This window comes from Grus americana, chromosome 14 (genome assembly GCF_028858705.1).
Source record: "Grus americana isolate bGruAme1 chromosome 14, bGruAme1.mat, whole genome shotgun sequence".
Taxonomy (NCBI): Eukaryota; Metazoa; Chordata; class Aves; order Gruiformes; family Gruidae; genus Grus; species Grus americana.
The window spans coordinates 17,815,169-17,836,151 of record NC_072865.1 but is presented as its reverse complement, the minus strand read 5'-3'; the positions used below and the strand labels follow the sequence as shown (position 1 = coordinate 17,836,151).

General features: G+C 39.3%; 1 protein-coding gene across 1 annotated transcript in view; it reads right to left on the bottom strand.

Moving 5' to 3' along the window:
• The window catches only part of KCNIP1 (potassium voltage-gated channel interacting protein 1), a 615,599-nt gene that overhangs the window by 433,000 nt on the left and 161,616 nt on the right, over positions 1 to 20,983 (bottom strand). Inside the window, exon 9 of the mRNA XM_054841792.1 lies at positions 14,834 to 14,950. Within this exon, the coding sequence (XP_054697767.1) occupies positions 14,834 to 14,921 (88 nt within the window). The 5' untranslated portion in view covers positions 14,922 to 14,950. The remainder of the gene's footprint in view (positions 1 to 14,833; positions 14,951 to 20,983) is intronic.

Sequence of the window (20,983 nt, the reverse complement as noted above, 5' to 3'; positions counted from 1 at the left end):
GCTACATTTTGGTATCTGCTTTGTTGAAGCTACAGTTTTAAAACCAGCTTGTTTTCCAAAACTTGCTTAGCTACTTGGGTAAGTAAATAGGAATTGTTCTAAGAGGTTTAAGGCTGCTAACAAAAGCCAATATTTGCAAAAGGAGGAAACATTTTTTACTGGACTCAATTATATTATTGCAGTAGTCAAATTCAATTTAACTTAATTCTCTGCATTTACAGCTCTGTATTAATGCCAAACACCGTGAAATAAAAGGATTTTTAATGCAAGCTGGCCTATGAGAAGATGTTTTAGAGCCACATGTCCATATATTTTTTTTAATTCTTTATATTTATGGCATCAAGTTCAGAATTCAGGGCCCAGGAACTGAGGTCTTGGACGCTTGCTTTCCTTTGTCCTCTTACAAAGAACCATTGCAAGTAAACTCAGATTTTGCTTCTTGGTTTGCACAACACATGGCATTCCTACAGCAACATCAGCAAGTTCAATTCCTAAAGAGGAACGGATCAGCTTGCAAGTGCTATTTGTGTATACAGTACTAGTAGTTTAGTTTGCTTTGAATTTATCTGACCGCCAACTACTCGGTGCTTTATATATGCACTAGTACTACGTACAAGTATTTGTTGCCAAGAGATTACTATCAACATTTGTCAAAGAATGTGCTAATATAATACCTATTTAACTTGCTTAGAAATACCTTTTTATAAAGTAGGATGGGGGATGAAAGCATGGACTACATTACAGCACTACTGCAGCCTTACAAAGGGATATCAATGGGAATAGACAAGATACTGACTGCAAAAGTATATACAGATGAAAGCAAGAAAAGCCACAGAGAACTTTATTTACACACCACCAATAAAAGTATCTCAAAGATCCAGATGTCAAAGTTTCAGTCCAATTTGGTAAAGAAAAGTCTAAAAATTAAGCTAAAAATACAAATAATTACAGAAATAAAATAATTAATAGGAAGACTTAACCAGAACGACATCACACCACCCCCTTCAGAAATTCACTTTCTCTTTCGACTTCCCAAGTGACTTCCAAGTCAGACTCTAAGGAGCAAACAGTTGGTTTGATCCAGGAAGATAACCGGACCACTCCAGCAGTTCAGTGCACAGACAGGGAGCTTATTTATTCAAGCTGTACACAGCTAACAGCTTCTGATGGAGCAGTTACAAAGTGTGATAAATACATAAAGAACTAGACTGTCTAAAACCAAAGGATGTTCTACCTTGAAGAGGGTATCAGAAGTGGACTCTTGGAAAGTAATTGCTTTTAGATGGGATACAACATTTTGGAAACAGATGTTATAGTGGGGTTTTCTTCCTTACTCTTTTGACCTGAAGTGTACATTGGGGGCCTCTGCGATGAAAAAGGTGCTCAGACAGCCAGAGTTCAGTTATTTATAGCCTAGTTTATTCCATTCACTTTCAGAACTAACATGTTTCATCTTCATTTAAACCCAGAGAGGACCATTTGACACAAGCTGAGGAAGTCGCCAGGTTTGGCTTATGCAAGGAGGAAAACAAATGCCTTTTTTTTTTTTATCGGCCATTTCTCATGTTTTAGGTTTTTTTTCCTCATTTTGTCAGTTAACTGATAAAGGGAAAAATGGGGCTGAATTATTGCTGAACAACTGGAGGAGAAAGGTAATAGATGGAAAAAGTACAGTTAAGTGCTTCAGCAGACTGGAAGGAAGCATTTCTGTTTACAGGAAAACAGGATTTACTGCATACATCAGAAAGTGGTGATAATTGGCAGGCAATCAAAGAGACTTCTGGCTACTTCACCACTTTATACAGCTTAATGTATCCTGGCTAGAAGGCAAAGAATAGAGATTTGACTAAACTCTTCATCTCTGCCAGATGTGGCCCTTGAAAGTCAAGTTCACAAGCAAGGACACAGGAATCCAATACCTAAACATGTTTTGCTCAACAGGAACATTTTCTGTGTGCTATTTTTCAAATTTTCTCCATGTCCACGAGCTGGATACCTCCTGCTTTAATCTAGCAAGCAACAATAAGGGCTGCAAATCTAAAGCTCATTTTATACCACTGCTAGTAGAACCACACGCCTAGCTCTATTCCACACTCATTACTTAAAAGGTAAAGGGTGTTTACGGTAGCTTGTTCTTTAATAAAGTAAGCACTTATAGGCCTTGCAGCCACAGTGTAATATTTACAGTGTTCCTTGAAGTGTACCAGAATTTTTTTCCTTTCAAACTAGAGAACAAAGGCTTTATTAAAAAAACCAAACACAAACAAACCCACAAAAAGCCACACACACGCCACACCACCACCCTCAACCAAACAAAAAAACCCCACAAACCACAAAACCAAACCCCTATGTTAAACCAAAGGATGTCTTCCCCAGCATGTACACCGCTCACTGCATCATCATCTGCAGCTCCTCACTGGGCTTTTGGGATTATTTTCAGCTAATTTGGAACATTTAAACCAACCCAAATGGTCATGAATTTACCACAAGAAATTAACTTTGAGTTTTATAATTTTCAAGTGCAATTCACCAGTTTATTTCATCTTATGAAACACTGTACTTCAGACAGCAGCATGAAACAACTCTAGAGAATATATTAGGTTTTTGAAACATAATGCTAAGTCTTATTTTATTTTCTTCAGTGAGAGCATTCATCAGATTCTTCATGTGGCATTAAGTATACAAATTATTTTCACATTACCATGAAAATGTGTTTGTGTGGTTTTTCAAATCTACTTTATATAACTCTACATGGAGAGGGTCAGAAATGTCAGCCAAACAGAAGCTTGGAAGAACCAGAATCATATTCACATTAATCTAGAAACTCTTCTTCCTAAGATAAGATATTTAAGAAACACCCTGCAATTTAGACATATGAAATTATTCACCTAAAGAGAGATCAGTTTTTCAAACATTGCCTGACATCTATCCCTTAGGACCTCTAACAGTGAGCAAAGGATATGAAAATACTTTCAAGTCGTCTTCTCTCGAAAAGGACAGTGTAATTTCTTTAAGTGTAAACCCAAGATTCTTGTACTTGGGAAATATACATACTTATCAAGCATATTATGCTTTTCTAGGATAGAATTTACAAAACCTCACCACCCAGAAATGGCATGTTAATTTTGCCAAGGGTAGCACTTCTTTTCTAGCAGGACATCAAGTACCAAAACAATAAGGTCAGATCTTAACTGCTGCACAGAGCTGTACCACTTCACAAGTGCTAGGTATCAGACCATAGATTTTTAAATTTAGAGACCCTCACTTGACAAATCAATGCTCCAATATTGGAATACAAGTGTGCCTCCAATAAGTATCTACATGTCTATGGATCCATAATATCAAGTATTTATTGCTGGAACAGACTTTATAACATAATATCATCCAGCTTTAAGTGCAGCTGTCATGAAGGACAACACCAGAAAACACATAGCCCAAGAATAAGTTCATAATTACCAACGAACCACCACCTACTGTAGTTCTCAAGTTTTAAAGACTGGTCTGTATTCAGGTTACTCTCCTTAACACAGAAAAATATCAACTATAAGGTCATTCTCAGATAAATTATTAAAATAAAGAACACAGATGGTCTTCAACTAGCTAAAGGCTAGTTGAATTTAGCTGGGCTGAAGGATACTGTGAGCATGCTAGAAATGCCAGGCTCTGCCACTAGGCTTGTTTGTTGCTACAGCTATTGACCAGTCATTTTACAGAATTTCTTACAGCTATTTATGTAAAGCACTGCAAGTACACAGAGCATTTTCCTTGGAAAGCAGATCAAAAACACAGGAAAGACACATTGCATGCCAAATTCATTGCTGGACTAACTCCTCTGAAGATAACAAGCTCACTTACAGGATGAGTTGTTTCCTAAGTCTCAGTCATTTTAAATAAAAAAGTAAAACTCTCACATAGAAGTCTTGAGCAGTAAAGTTCACTATAGATTCTAAGACAACTCGGTCAAAAAACTTATCCTGAAAATTGGTTATAATTCAAGTAGTATGGGGGTTGTGGCTTACTATAGTGTTGCCAGAGATGACATCGAGTCATTAAGTGCAAAGCAAGTATTTCTGCATAACAGAAAAAGATGGCCTTTTAGAAAGTTACCTTTCTTCTGTTTCTGATTTCTTGTAAAGGGATTTACCCCCCAACTTGTAAAATTCAACAGGATTTAGAAAGCCAAGTCAGAACAAGTAAATCCTGAAGTGAATGTTCTCAAATAATCTTTACAGTTTTATGCATGACAAGGTGCTTTTGGTACAGCAACTATAAACAAACAAATAGAAACCACAAGAACTTTTGCTTAAGATTTTGTTCTATAGAAGCGGATCCAGAGCCTCATCCTTGCACATGAGGATTACTACAAAACAACAGATTGTTTCTTCTGTTACCTGAGGTTATCCAACCTGCAGATGATGTGCTATGGAAAATCCAAACCAAACCATAACAGAAGACATCAAGTTCATTTCTGCCTCCCACCCCTGCTTTACTTGTATTGCATCTCACTTTTTATGCCTATTTTTGTTACACACCAAGTGCATAGCAAAGCCAGGTAAGTCTAAAGACAGACTAAACCAACTGAGATCCTACAAAAGCATTAAAATAAAGCTAAATTAGGCTCTGTAAGACTAGCAGCACACTGAGCGTCTCGGAAAAAACAAAGATAGACAGAAGCTTCAAGTAGGCTCCAGCTCTCCATATCCCATCTTTGCTATACAGAATTACTTCCTACAAATCTACGTTATCACGTCCACATCACCCTTTACAGTCTGATTAGCTGTACACCATCTGAAGCAATTCTTGGCTTAAATAACATTTTCTTGCTTGTGCCATCAGCTGCATGAGAGTTAGACACAATACTATTTAATAAGCATTTAAGGCTTAATTCCCCTCTCCCCCAACTTCCTAAAAAACCCCAGAGATTGTTAAAAATAATCTTAGCTATTTGCTTCCTTTTTCTTGCTTTAATAAAATTTATTTGTATACTATAGATTGTCAAATAAGTTTGTCTAATATTGTCATTTCTTACTCTTATAAAGACAAATGCACAGCTTATCACAGCTGCCTTCAAAAGACAGTCTGTGGTCTTGATGTTTTACCTCTCCATGAAATACTGCAAATACGTTCAGCTCATAATAGTGATTTTGCAGAAGTAACGTTCATAATGCAAACGTTTCTCCTGTTTTCCTATATTCATGAGAAGCCAGAAATCTCACAACAAGCAGAATTATTTCTAAGATGAACACAGGGCACAGCAGGAGGTATTACCCCATAAATTCAAATGCCAGCCCTTGATCCAAACAGCACTTTTTTCAGTTTCTGAAGGAGTGATTAGCATCGCTACAATTGCATGAGTGAGACCTTTTGAAAACTGAAAGGACCCTAGTTTATCACAGCTCACCATGCTGCCAATAACAATCACTGCAGCATCCTGAGTTACCACCTCTGCAGTATGGATTACATTTATTCAATGCTTTTATTCATTGAATCTCAAATTGCTTCTCATGAAACAAGTGATAAAATTCCTTTCAGGGCATCAACATAAACACACAATTCAACAATTGGGGAGCTTGCAAACATTTTCAAAGTCAAGACAAAAACTCCCTGACATGTATGGGTTTCCCTAAAACACATAACCTAAAGAACTACTACTCCCCATATGCATAGGATGCGACAGGTATGGGATTAAAAAAAATTATAAGAATCAATACATCACAGCAAACAGACCTTAAATAGGAAATTGAGAAGTCTATTTCACTTTTTATGCCTGTCAGCTTCAAATTTACTTAGCCACACCCCCACCCCCAGTTTTATGTTTGGAAATGCATTTTTCATTTCTGTTGGCTTCCTCTTCAACTGGATCCAGATGGTTTTTATTCAATTTTATCAACAGTCAGTTGCAGTTTTACTACTTCAAGGTGGTGTGACAAGAGCCATATTTTATAGTATTAGGCTAAGCATGTTGATGTAGAACATCTCGTGTTTATTCCTCTGAAGTAATGTGTTTACCAAAATGTAAATGATAAAAATCTCTCACGCTTTTTATTCCCAGTTTATTCCAGGACCTTCATGCAACTGTTGGCATATTGATAGACTATCAGAGGCTCACGATAATGAAAATCATCACTAGCTTTACTGTGCAGTAGTAATAGTGCTTTTTCATGGGTAATCATTAAGTGTTGTGAATGTAAAGGCAAAAAACAGACTGTACCTCACTAAGCATTGCTATGTATGATTTCATTATTCTCGAAAAGACACATAATCTACTGTTTATCATTTACTCTATGATCACTAAAGCAGACTCAAACTGCCAAGTAACAGCAGCTCATATTTGTGAGTAGTTATGTTAAAGTGCGCATATTTCAACAGATAACCTATTCAGATATCAAGATTTTAATCTACTCATTTTCTCCTCCAATTCCCTACATAACATGGTAATACAGGGCACACAGGATTACAAGGTTCCCCTGCACTTCCCTAGAGGACACTTAATTGATACCAGAAGCAAGATTACAGGGCCTTCACAGTCCTCTCTTCTGAGCCCCACTGGCACTACTTTACAAATCATGAAAACTGTTGTCTATTTGTGAACTAGTGGGAAGAGAGAAAAAGCACACATTAGGAGCACATATTTAAATGGAATATCACACACACCCCCCCCCAAACATCATCCTCTATTATCATCTTTCTAACTGAACGTGCAAAAACACTGATGTTCCCAGTAGTGTGGTTTTCCCAGGTGCCTATTATTAATTTCATTTGTAGCTAGCACACCTTTCTAATTTAGACTGGATAATGTACATGATACTACTGTGAATTGTTGCTTTAATTACAAAGCATTATGCAACACATTCACCTGAGGCATACAACATTTTGGTAATAAAATCCACAGATAAGGCTATATATATATATATATATATATATATATATATAAAGTGGCATTTATAACAAAACTCTGAAGGTATAGACCAAAAAAACCCAGAACATGTCACCCTCAGCACCAGATCCTGTGGAAATACAGCCAACTCATAGACACTTTTAAATCTGTATTTGTCTGATGAAGGGCAACACCTTTATTGCAAGGTCTGAAAACATCACAGAACAATTTCAGGCAAAGTACTGCATTACTTACATAGGAACTCACCTGAATGTAATGTAAGTAAAGCTGGATCCACAGACACAAATAGGTAATGCACTTCTCTGGATCCTTACCTTGAAGTCCACTCCTGCTAGTCACTCTGTGCCCAGTCATCCAGTGGATATTTTGAAAGTGTAATAGTCAGAAGCCCATAAAGAAGAGGAAAATAGCCCAGCCTGATTAACAGGAAAGCTGCAAGAGGGGTAGAAAAAGGCAGAGCAGTCCCACATAGTCAGTGCAATCAATCACACATGCGTTCCAGATCTGCACCACTGCTATATAATCATCTCTATGAACTGGAGCAGCTTCATCAGAACAGCTCCACCCAAAGCCCTGAAGGATGGTCACCCCTACCTGCCCTAATTCCATGGCTTTGGCTGTTGACGTGGGTAAAGCTTTTTGGGAATCAGATTTGAACTGGGGCACCAACAATGTTTGTTTGGAGCGCGCATGATTTTCCTCACGCTTACCAGCGGCTTTGGCACATCTTTTCATAGCTAGAAGATGAAGAAAGCAGTCAAGTTCAGAGCTGGAGAGCTTCCACATCATCTACTATTCTTCTAGATTTAGCCTTCTACATGCTTCATAGCCCAAATTAGGAAAGCAGTTTCAGCATAAGACGGTTGCTTTTCCAGCGAGTCAAACAGTCATGTGTGTACGTACTCCCTTCGCAATGGATGTATTTGCTCATTACGTCTTCCATTACTCAGTTTAAATGTGAATCTTGCTGAAATAATATGGAAACAAACATCTGATCTTCTAGCTACACGAATTCACAAATGGCACACCACCTTCATATCATACAACATAAAGAAAGCATTAGAAAAATATCATGCCATTATTACACATCTGAAAGACAAATTTACCTAAAAGTTGAAGGTGCCACTCAAAATTTCAAAGGCAGGCAAGTTAAACACTTGCTTTTTTCTACATTTGTAAATGCTTGGGACAATTTTCAGGTTGTAATAGACTAAAACTGTATCAACTTCTGCTAGATGCAGTTACGTAAATTATATAACAAGGTTTTATTTTTACACTCTCAAAACTCTCTTTTGGCTTTACAAGATGAGCACCTCATCAAGCCTGTGGTAGCAGTTTCTCTCTCACTCTAATATAAGGCTACTGCACCAGGTCTACCATTTATAAAAGAAAACATTAATCACTCTTATTTTAAGCCTCAGACTACTTTACTTCTAGTTATCAGCATTAAGTGTACTCGACCCACGTGCCCTGCAAGCCAAATGTTGTGAAACAGTCATTACAAAGAATGAAATTAGAAGTTAAAGCCAGCTGAGAAGTGAAAGTCAATTTATATATGCATGCTATTGGTTTTTAGTAAAGCTGTGCAAATGTGGAAGAAGTTGGCCATGAATATTCATTCCGATCACATCACGAGCTTAAATGCTGCCATAGGTAAAACATTCCCATGCCTGCTTTCCATTACATTACTATTTATGAGCTTTACTAATCATATTAACAAAAACAAAGGTCCAGTAATAGGAATCCCACAAATACCATCATAAATAAAAGTAAGGACAGAATTTCATTTGCATCCCTAACAATGGGATTCCTGCTCAAGAAACCAGTTAGTTTTACCAGGTACCCAGCATGTTTACCAGAAACACCAGTGCATGTTTTGTTGCCAGCAGCAAGGTGATCAACATTTGAAAACACTCTACAGACCACAAATAATTAATAAAAATACATACAGAATATAGCCCAAGACAGAATTGACTTGCCTCTCAAGACTAGTTTCTGAGCACAGAAGAGACAGACAAGTGTTACCTTATTGTCACCCTTGAGTATTGTGCTATTGGAGATAAAACTACATCTTACAATTACAATTCATATGCTAATTTAAGATAATTTCAGGATTATTTAATACATGCTACTATCCACTAACATCAAGTCATCTTCAAAAGTTATTATTTACACTTAAGTGCATTCATTAGTAGATAGTAATAGGGTTGATTAGGTCAAAATACACTGTGGCATGTTCATTTTCCACCATTTTAAATGACAAAACCTGTGTGGCAAATTAGCATATCAATTAACATATCAGTAGAGCTACAGCATGGTTATGTCTTAGCCCATTTGACAGCAGAATAATTCCTGTCTAGCCCACTGGTTATGGAAAGAAAAAAGAAAAAACCCAAAACAAACAGAAAACAAACCACCAAAACCAACCAAAAATCCCACATACACAATAGGATACCAAACTGTTGTAAGTTGTTCTAATGCTATAGAACCTGATAATTTTAAAAAGCAATAAAGTAGTTTTTTATTAGAGAATCTGCAGATTAATCCATCAGTTATGCAAAAAAAAAAATTCTATACATATTTTCTCTGTGAAGAGAAGCTGTGTATTCCTGTAGTCCTGAATACAGACCTGGACAGTTAAATTGATGAACCTCGTATTTTTCAAACATGTTCAGAGTAGAAATATTGCAGGTGTTATACCTAATATCATTAGCTTAGATGCTAGAAGAGAAGCTAGTTTTCCCACTGATATGATATCCAGCTACTCCCAAGATTCTATAATATTCCTGGCTATCAGATATGACATAATACACATGCGTGTTGCAAAAAAACATTCAAAAATAGTTCCTGAATAGTTTCCCAGAAGGGAAGAAAATATTTTCTTGTTGGGGCTACACCGTTGCACACAATTAAGTTCTTCATAAATTTTAGCACACACAGAGACATATGTTTGCAGTGGTATTATTTTCTACAAGCAGAGGTTTATAAAGAGCTTTAAAAAGAAGATTAGAGTACTACCACTTCCTCTCACTCTCAGTTCTTAAAATCCATCTTGCTCCTGATGAAAGATAGAAGTGGAATGCATGTACATATATACAGGTTGCTCAAGTAGTGCAGCATTTGTGGAAAAAGATAGATTTATTAGCAGTTCATTTTTCATAGACATACAAATATGTAACATGCTAAACAGCTGTACTTTGCTTAGTGGCTCAAAGATGCAAAGGATTCATCAAATGAAGAAAATATAACTAGATATACTGGTGTTTTAAAAAGCAAAAAAACCCATAGACACACCATACAAGAGTTTCTACCAGCCACGCAATGAAATTGGAGAGCTTCACTAGGTAGAGTTGGGATCACATACTGAACTGTGAAGCTTCAGGAGTTGGGGACTCTTCTATAAGATGCACAGTGGAGACAGTTAATCTGCCCCTTATAGTGGCAGCACCTCTCTAACTGGGGCTTTACACCAACATTTTATGTACAGAAACTCTCACTTTTCAGGACCATTTGGAAAACATGGACAAGCTCTAACCCCACTCTGTAAAAGCACATCATTCACCTGGCTTCTGTAACGACTTTCCTCATTACAGAGCATTTAAAACACTCAGAAAAGTATGAAACAGAGAACTGACACATAAGAGCTTTTACAAGAGCCCTCTCAATCACAGCTTCTCTAAATTTGAAGGCAGTAGCCAGAATTCAAGGGGTGAAGGTGGACTACACAGCAGCAGGACAATCAAAATATCTTTTTCTATGTCACACAGGTGCAGGAACCCTGGTATCACTTGAACAACTGCAATGAACCTTACTGTGTCTTTAGAGCATCTAGCAATATTCACCCTACCCTTGCATTTTTGGAGCCTGGAGTCGTGAAGACAAACCTAATGCAGTACCAGCATACTCCAAAGGAACAAGATTAACTTCCACTGAGAGGAGACAGAGCCTGAGTACGACTAAAAGGCATCATGCACTTTCGTTACCATCTCACATAACATCTCAGAAGACTAGCTGTAACTTGGATTCACAAAGCAGCAGCAAGACAGACCATGTTGCTGTAAAACACTCAGAATACTTTTCTTCTCTAGTGGGGGAAGCTGTGGGGAGAGCAAGATGTTTGAAGACTTTATCACTGCAGTGGAACAGATAATTAGGCAATTAAAACTATGAAAAGTGGACAAATTACCAGTTCCAGATGAATTGCATCACACAGAGATGGGAGAAGCAAGAAAACAGAAATGAGAGCCTTTGGCAAGCATTTTAATAGCACAACTAAAAAGAGGGGCAGCTCGAGAACAAAGGTGAAAGGGTAGTTAATTTGCAGAGGCTTATCTGCTTTTGCAAAGGAACATTTTGAAGGAGTTGGTCCCTAAAATAATCTTGCTTTTCTTGTGTTGATAATTAGAACACATTAATAGAAATCCAAGACGTCTCATTCCAGGTTCATTTTTGGTCACTCAGCAAGGTTTTTAATGACATCAGCAATATCTTCACACACACATGCTTGTTGTTTAATCATTCTGCTCAATAGGAACCCCCCAAACAAACTCATTCTTACTACCCCAATTGCTCCCAGGGCATGGAGGATGAACTACCATTTCACATACCGCAGTAGAGGTAACAGGAAAGAACACCCAAACCTCTCACAACACCTTTTTTTTTTTCCCCTCCTCTCCCCCAGTGAGGTAACTTTGGTGAAGGCAATGCTGCTCACACACTGTCCATCACCATGCTAACTCGCTTCCAGGAACCTTTTCTGGACTCTTCCCTGCAGGTGCTGGACCCTCATCCAATCCATGAAGGAGAATAAGGGAGTTATTCTGCTCCCACTAGCTGTAAAGGGGCACACTTCTCCAGGCACGTCTTCTTTCACACACAGCTGCGGAGTCCTCTGCTCTGTTACTAAGGTTTTCCAATTAAGAACGCACTAAGAGGGCAGCTGGCAAAATTTGCTCTGCAGAGATACCAGCTATGAACTTCTTGGCTTACAACCTCGTAGATTTGCTGCAGATTTAAATCAGAACATACCCACCAGGCTGGTGATCACACAGTGGCATCAGGCATGCCTATTCCCTTACTGCCGACTGTAAGGAGAGGCTGCTCTCTCATGACACCCTGTTGCAAAAGGAAGGGCCACATAGCTGCGGTTCAGTCAGTCTCATTTTATTATCATAAATAATCAAAGGGAATGAAAAATGCTATTATTAAGACAAGCAGAAGCCATAGAACACAGCTAAGGGTTACATCTCATTGGACTGTGGAATATTTCCCACTGCAATAACCCTCAGAAAGATGGAAGCATAAGAGAATGAATCTTGTGCCTCACAAAGGCTTTTCCTTGTAAAAAGTGTTTAAAGTAAAGATAAAAAAACATTAAACAGTATGAAGGAAATGAGGCAGGAGTGAGATGAAGAACACGGGGATATTGCTTGAATATTCAAGAGCACATATAGAATGTAAGTTAAAAATCCCATAACAACAGCAATATACAACAGTTTCTATTTCTTGGCTTTACATGCAGAAGTTTCAGTAAAAGAAATAATAAACAAGAAGCTCCAGTATAAACATACAAACTTCAACACTTTTTTTTTTTTTACATCAACACTCCTGAGCAAGATTTCTAATAATTTTCTTTCTAGTTATGAGTTTCATAGGTAATGATATGGAAACATGTATTTTAATTATAGCAGGTCTTTGATATATACGCAAACTCATTTACATGATTTATTCCTTCCTGAATCTGGTTCTTCCAGTTCAAAACACAAGCAGCAGAGCAGGAAAAAAAAGTTTATCAGAGTTTCAAATTCTTTGAATCTTAGGAAGTCACTCTTATCTAATCCAAGCAGCTTGAAATGAGACATTGCCATAGGAAAGACGGGGGTAAAACTATATGATACCATTGCATTGGCTGCAAAGACAACGATAGCGCAACATTGGCATCTTTCAGAAGAAAGGGGGGGAGCATAGGGAAGTAAGCAAGCCTTGGACATTTTATACTCTCAGTTCTAGCTCTCTGTACAGTGCTATTCTACTGTCAGACCAAAATGTTGGTGTATCCCTTTGCCAAAGCAAGGCAAGCAGCAGAGGCACAAGGACTGCTTGAAAACTCCCCATTAGACCAAGTGGTCTGCATGAGCACATGGGGAAACACTACCAGAACACAGGTTTCCACTTGTCTTAAAGGGAGCTCAAGCAAACAGCACAAAGTTTATCGTTGATCACTTGTGAATATAGCAGTGTACATCTATGTTCCATTATCTCCTGAAAAAAAGCACAAATACAGTACACAAATACACCACACTGACATGCTGTAGAGGAAGAGGTCTTGCAGACAGCATCCTACCACTACTGTCTCTTTCCTGCCATGATAAGTAATTTCTTTTGCTATATTTTCTTCTGTGAATTTCTCTTTTGTTTTTAATATTAAAGAGACATCTTGGCATTAATCATTAATTATAACCAACACCTGACAGCTCTTTTCTGTGACAGACTTGTACAAGTTTTTAATCTTCCCTTCTGCTGGTGTTTGACAGCATATAGATGACAGAGAGGACAAAAAGTGGAAAAAAAAAAATACATACAAGAAGATGCAATCTTAATTTTAAAAAAATCACCTTGTCCAGTATTCTTAATGTGAAACAGACATTTTCTTGTGCAGATTTCTTTTGAAAGCCAGTAAGGTTAATATGAGAAATTTGTCTTAGAACTATATTTTTTTTTCCTAGAGAGACAGATTTAATGTTTCCCTAGTTTCTACAAAAGGAAGCTACACTTAACAGGTCTTAGCACTTTCACATTTGCTATTTTAGAAGACATCTCAGCCTGCTTCAGTTTATCCTAAGAAACAACTTAAACATTAAAATTCATGCAGGAACACATGTGCTCCTGACAGCCAACACAGCCACACGCCTCAAAGGATTCTAAACTTATCTGAAAAAATAAATGCTTCTATTTTGCTCCTTGACTATAAACACCTTAAAAAAGCTTCAGACTTTGTATTTTAAAAAAACCCAACCACATCATAACAGAGACTCTTCAGTCTTATACAAATCTCTCCACTAACGATTTCATCTGAACTGAGTTATCAATTCCAAAAATCACACCACCTCCAATCAAACACACACAAAACTTGGAAAAGTCTGATCGTCACCTAAACATTGTCCACATTTCAACAGGCAAACACCAGTCAGGCATAACATTGTTTACTATAGTCTGGAGTTCCCAAACAGATCACCAATACTCATTTAATCAGCTGCCATAGGTGGTGCTGAGAAGTATCATTATGAAAGGAACAACCAACAAAAATAAGGTAACAACTTACCTCAGTGCACATTCACAGGAACTACTAGATTTACAAAGAATAGAGGATTTGTTTTGTTTACTGTTTGATTTTAGTTAAGAGGACAGCATAAATAAGTTTGGTACTGTTCCACCCGTGCACGGGAAGGCACACGGCATGCAAGTGACAAGCAAAACGTAGATAAACAAAAGGTACACAAATGCATGTGATAAGCAGCGACCTAGATTTTGAACCAAGGTACACACATGCTTCAAACAAGCAGAAACACTGAAGTAGACAATGACACAGAGAAGTACTGATTACTGACAGCTACAAAATCTTTAAATTTTTGAAGCTACACAATTGCTTTCAGAAACACATCTCTGAAGACACTGAAATAGCCTGCTACAGTTGCAGGCTATGGCAAATAGGCAAACACAGGTTACAAACTACATAAGTTATAAACAATTACATAAGGCTTTACAGCACAGCTCCAGTCTTCACGGCACACAGCAACTTCTTTCAGAGCAACCAATTCCCAGAATTAAACCAGAACACCTCTGAAACTCTATCGCAAGCCTCCTTAAAGGCTACAAAACTCCCCCCCCCCCAGGCTAACAGCACAGCATAGTATGAATTAAAATGCCTTCTCTTACCTTTGCTTAGAGTGCCTGTGATGAGCTTAAAAATAGTCTGAGCAAATTTGACAATCCCATGCTTGCATCTCTTTGAACAGCCGCTCATGGTTCAAACGGGTAGAAAGGCTCTTCTCTCTTACAAAGTCCAGGAATAACAAAAAAAAAAAAAAAAAAGCGAGTCCTTTACAAAGTTAAGATATCAGTTTGTGCAATGCACAAAACTCTGCTCTCGTACGCCGAGCCCCAGCCTCTGCGCTGAGGTTTGCCTCTCCGACGCTACTCAGAAAGATTGCAGAGGAGAAATTCGCACCTCCTTTTCATTAAAGGTACAGCTCTCCCCTTCAGCCTCTCGGCTGTGATTGCACACACATGCCGCGATGCCCTGATGGAAGTTGCTAAGCACAGGCCAACACCTCAGCCAGGCAGGGAAGGAGGAGGGGTTTGCTTCACCAGGCTTTGCAAGCTGCCGCGCCGGGCACTGGTAATGCAGCAATTAATGCTGGAGTCACAGGGTGGTGACTGCTGCAAACAAAAGAAGCTGCCGTTTGAAGACCGTTTTCTTGGGGCTCTTTTCCAGCTGATTTCAATTAAGTTGTCAATTTTACTCTCATCGGGCCCAAGGGAACCAGAAAATAACACTTTTTTGATACTGCCAACACTGTACTTGCACTTTGCCTATAGAAGGCTGGAGTATTCCTCCGTAAAACCTGTTAGAAGTAGGAAAGCAAAGCTGCGCCTAGAAAGAGTATCTTTTCTTTTAATTTTACCAGCTTAGATGCATCAGGTGTTTATGTGCTCAATGCATCAGTCGGCCTTCAAGAGCCCACGGGGCTTGTGCTCACACCTTGTGCAGCACAGCACTGTTTCAGACCTTTACTTTTTGAACAGTATCTCACGTTGTGCTCACCCGATGATCATAAGGCTTCCTCTTACTGTACTGTGAGTTTATCCCCTAGCAACAGCCACAGCTCTGATTTCTCCAGTTCAGTCTATTATTTCTGCGTGCCTGGAATACTTTGAATAAAGCAGCAACGTCGAGGTGCCTCAGAGCTTCTGACCCCACCTGAGCACTGGGTAGAGTCAGGCATCTTTAATTCCTGCTGAAGTCCTCTCAGATGTTTTTTTAACAAGCCCCAAAATGCAGCATTTGCTTGTCCCGGGGTGAGTTACAAAGCAGATTACCTCAGGTTTCTGCTCACACCCAGCTGCCACTCGTTAGATGACTTGATCGGCCCCCTCTCTAACAAAGCCCCCCGGAGCCAGTCGTCACCGAACAGCAACAGCTGAGTCCTCTGCCCTCATTGAGAAACAAGCGCAACACACAGCTTTTCACTTCAGGTAACAAGGATAATCCCCTTCACTCACTAAACTGCTTTACAGAAGAACTTACACCCCTCTCAGGCAAAATTCGGGGCTATCTGTCCCTCCCGGCTGGAAGCGTCATCCTCTTCCTCCCCTCAGACTGCCACCCCCCTCCTCTTCCCCTCAGACGGGCGCCGCCGCGCGCGCGCCGCTCACGTCCTCCTCAGGCCGGGAGCCGCGGAGCACTGCCCGGAGAGGCTTCGCGCCGCCTCCTTTTACCTCAGAAAAAGGTACTTCGGCATGTAAAAAGAAACGTACGGACAAATTTACTTCGGTGGCGGTCACCGTGAAGCTCGTGCCTGGGCTGTCACTCCCGAGCTGAGCCATCAGGCATCGAATGTTTTGCTGCCCACTGACTTCCCCCGAGTTGCCTCTAGCCTTAACCCCTAACACTCAATTTCAGGTTTTTTTCAGATTTAATTGTCCTCAGCTGAAAACTTCCAAAAAACATCAAAGGAAATGTTCTGTAGAAAGCAGGTACAAGCTCAGGAAGATGGCTGACCCTGGCCGGCAGAGGTGGGGAGAAGCCTCCAGGGCAGCCCCACACAGACATCCCCAGCCTCCATCTTGGGGTTGTGCTTCTTCACAACCTTTCAGGTAAATTTTTCTGTAAGTTTCTGATAAATCTTTGCTTTTTCCTTTATCATGCTCCGCAGAGCCCAAGTCAGCCAGCCAAGCACTCAGACACTGCCCTTTGCATCCCTCTCCTCAGGGCACTGCAGGCAGAGGAGAGGAGCAGGCAGGTTCCTGCTGCCTCCAAATCCTTCCCCAACTGGATTTTGGCAAATACCCAAAGGTCTTGTGGTTCCTGACGCCATCACCTCCACACAGCTCACATCCTTTATTATATATAATATGACTTTTCCATTTCACAGATTATTACATTTATGAGGATCCTCAGTCCAAGGTCATGAATGCAAAACTGAGGCAGAGATTAAAAACATTCCTAAACGTTGTTAGAAACGTATGGCTGAATAGAGAGTGGTGCACAAGTTTCAGGTTTAAAACAGTATTTCTGCCCCCTACACCAGAGATTTCCAACCAATAAGGTAATCAGGTCCGGGTGGTGTGAAGACGGAGGGGAGGGAAAGGCAGCAGCAAGGCCTGGGTTGAAAAAGCCAAGAGTCACTTTTCTCTAGACCATTCTTGGCTTGATAATCTTGGCTGACTACACAAAATGAATGGTAGATTTGTGAAGAGTGCAGTGCTAAGTAACTCCTTCATGAAGCCATCTCCAAGGCTGTCCTTTATTCCCAGAGATCCAATTCAAAGCTAGAAATGTGATTCTTCAAAAGAAAAAAGTAAATTGTAATAAGGCAGTAAAATGTCAATAGGGAAATCAAGGAGTCAGCAGGTTGTTCATTAGTATATCTCTGTATCAAAGGTTTGCAGCATATTTAATTGCTTTTATATATATACACACCTCATGATATAATTTGGGAGGGGGAAAATGTAGGACAATGGACATAACAAGTGCTAGGAGCTATATTAAAGGAAGTTATGGAAACTGAGAGGTCTTACATAGTGGGAGAAGGAAACTGTGTCATATCCCAGACAGCACTTTAAGCCTTCCTGGCACTCCTGTTTTACTCTGAGAATGAGATTTCTTCACAGACATCCATTTGCCTCTTTTGGCCCACACCACACAAGGAAAAATTTGTCAAAAAGAACAAAATGTACGGAAGTGTATGGGGAGTGGATCATCTTAACCACAGGGTTGTATGAAAGGTGCAGCAGGTTCAGTAGAGTGGTGGAGATTTGTATCCCTGTAGCTTAGGAAAAGCTGGAGTTAGCCAGTCTTCCAGCAGAAATTTCAGCAGCCGAAAGGCTCTCTGAATGTAGCACCCAACACCAATAATCCTAAAAAAAATACTTGGACATATTTAGTATTTGTAGTAAAGTCATTCCTGAAGTTCCAGCACTCCATTGTGCTAGGTGCAGCACAAACCTAGGGAAAAAAGAAAAAAAATATGGTTCCTATTAAAAAAATATTGAAGACAAAACAAAAAAGGTTTGAAGGCAGGAAGAAAACAATTTTATAGATGTTTCTCAGCTGCAAGGGCCAGTATAACAAAGCACAGAGCTGCTTACTTGAAGTTCAGCCTGTTAGAAAATCAGGACTGGCTATAACTGTTTTGAGGTAGGAATCAACACTCAAAGAACGAATGAGTCTGCATGGAAGATACTCATCATGAAGGGCCTCAAATTACTCACTGCTGTTACCTGTGGGAAAGTACAAAGGCAGCTTATTCTGGTTGGAGGCAAATGTAGACAGTATTCAGTAAATGACCAAATATCTGAGAAACAAAGGTAGTATGTGCCTGTTTCAGCTTTTTTATAATGGCCATTTCAGACAATAAGATGAGTATAGACAGTATTTCTGTATACTACTGCATATTAAATTTCTGTATATTACTAGAAGAATAAAGAGGTCAGTCAAAGGTAGAAAAGCATACAAAAGTAAGGTTATTCAAAAGAAAGGTTGTGATGTAGGTGAAAGTATTTTTCCCTGAAGGCTTTGCTATAATAAACTCCAAAATAATACAGAATATGCCCTCTAATTTTACATGGCTTTTCAGCTTGCTTAATAAGGGACTACAGTAGTTACACAGCATTCAGGAGTGTAACTGGTTCACTTACACCGAGGCTTAGTTTAATTTGCTGCATGTAAAATCTGAGAACACTATATAACAAGTTAATTGTCATGCCAGATATAAAAGTGCATTGTAGGAGATTGTTCTTTCCTAATTTGCCATTCAGGATCACAGTGTGGGTGGGTGAGAGGTGAAAGTATTCTGACTATGTAAGACCCACATGAGCTAAGTTCAACCAGGGGGTCAGCCGGTACAGTTTCCACTGACATCAAAGACAGCTAAACCTATTTGCATCAGGAGAAAGTTTAATCCCTTAACTTGAAACCACACAGCAAATGCTCAAGAATAATCTCTGGAATAGGTATGAACAAACAGACTGTGAACTTGGATGCCCTGCTTTCTTACAGCCCTCTCCAGCATAAAGGGAATATCCCTATTTTTCTGTGGGTACATTAGGTTTGGAAAGAGCAATTCCAGAGCTAACTGCTGGCAAGGGTGTCAGGGTATAGCATTCACGTTATTCAGTTCATCCCCACAGACATTGTCGTCATGCTGCCAAAAAGGCAAAGGAGATGATGGCTGGGATCCATCATAAATCCTGGGTACTGTCAGAGGTACTGTATTTTTTATATTCTTTTCCTAAGTTTCTGCTACTTGGCATCATGGGAGACAGCTAGTCTCTAGTTGTCAACTAGTTGGGTATTTGGTCTGGTCCATTCTTATATCTGGCTACAGAAAGACTTTTGCATAGAAGCCAGAAAGTTGTCACCCTAAGAAGGATAATCCAAGTCACTCCTTTCTTTGTGGTGTTGGGAACTGTGCCATTGCAGAACCTACCTCCTCTCAAACTCCCTTACTTTTTTTTTCTTAAGAAGATTTTCCACATTGGTGTGATCCACCATTACATTAATCCAGTAAGAAAGAGTAGGATCTTTCCTCCTGCACTGAAAATTGTGTTCAGTCTCCACATATTCATCTTGAGCCAGGTGGTCCTTTATGTTCCTGATTGTCAAAGCTGGAGACTTGGCTGGAGCATGCTGCAGGTTCCTGCCCAGCCTGTGCTCCCAGCTCTACTTCCCAGAGAAAAGCAGCATGGTAACAGACTGTATGCACTGAGTCTCACCCAGACATGGAAGTGAAGAGGTGCTAGGTGGTTTCTTAGGTCCAGAAGTGTTGTCACAGACATACTGTATCATCTTCATTGCACTCCCAAAGGCACAGCAGTCTCAGAGACCATAAATGAAACTTCAATGATCTGTCTGTTTGGAAGCATATCTAGCAAGGACAGGCAATCATTCCTACTAGCTGTGTCCTAATTACCTCTAGGTTTGAGATAACCTAACACATCAAGAATTAAAGTTTTATTGGCCCCTAAGAAAAGTATAACTTCAAGGAATATCTTTGAAAATTGATCTACTTAAAATGAAGAATTAGCCTGTGTGGGTAGAGCTCTCAGCATGCCATATCCTATGCCATTATTATTTGCAGTAATACCACCATTAATATTGAACATTTTCCACATATAGAAATCCAAATACTTTGGACTCCCAAGGAAGTTTGTACTAATATCTGTTTTTCAAATGTGGTAAATTGACATATAACCAGATGGACTCACTTGCCTATGATTACCAAGAACAAAGCAGTAGCAAGTTTAGAATCAACATCTCCTTTGTACCAGTCTAGTACTTCAGCAGCAGCATCCCAGCACTGATATTATCTTCTCCACTGGTTTCTGGCATTGCTGCCAGGCAGATAATGGCCATACTACATTTTCATTCATTCTGTAATTCCAGTTAGTATTACCAGTCAGAGCCTCAGTAACATTGCATGGAGATTTCCTCATCATTATAGAACTTGGTTTTTTATGGCACAGTAGTTATCTCTAAACTCAGGCAGCATTCCTCATTGGAGAGGAATGTCTATAGATAGCAACACATCAGTATTTTCCACAAACTGTCCACTCAAATTGGATCATCTGTTTATTTAATATCCCATCTGTCAAGCATGACTAATTGTTTATTTATACAGGAAATCTAGGGGAAGAAAGGGTGTTTATGAAAAAGCACACACACTAAAATGGGCTTTTTAAAGTGCAGATAAGAAACTAAAAGAATCAAGGTTTGGGTACAAAACCTTTTGCCTGATGTCCTGACATACATAGGCAGAGTGCATGTAAATTGAAGTTACAATTCTGACTTTTTTTTTCCCCAGG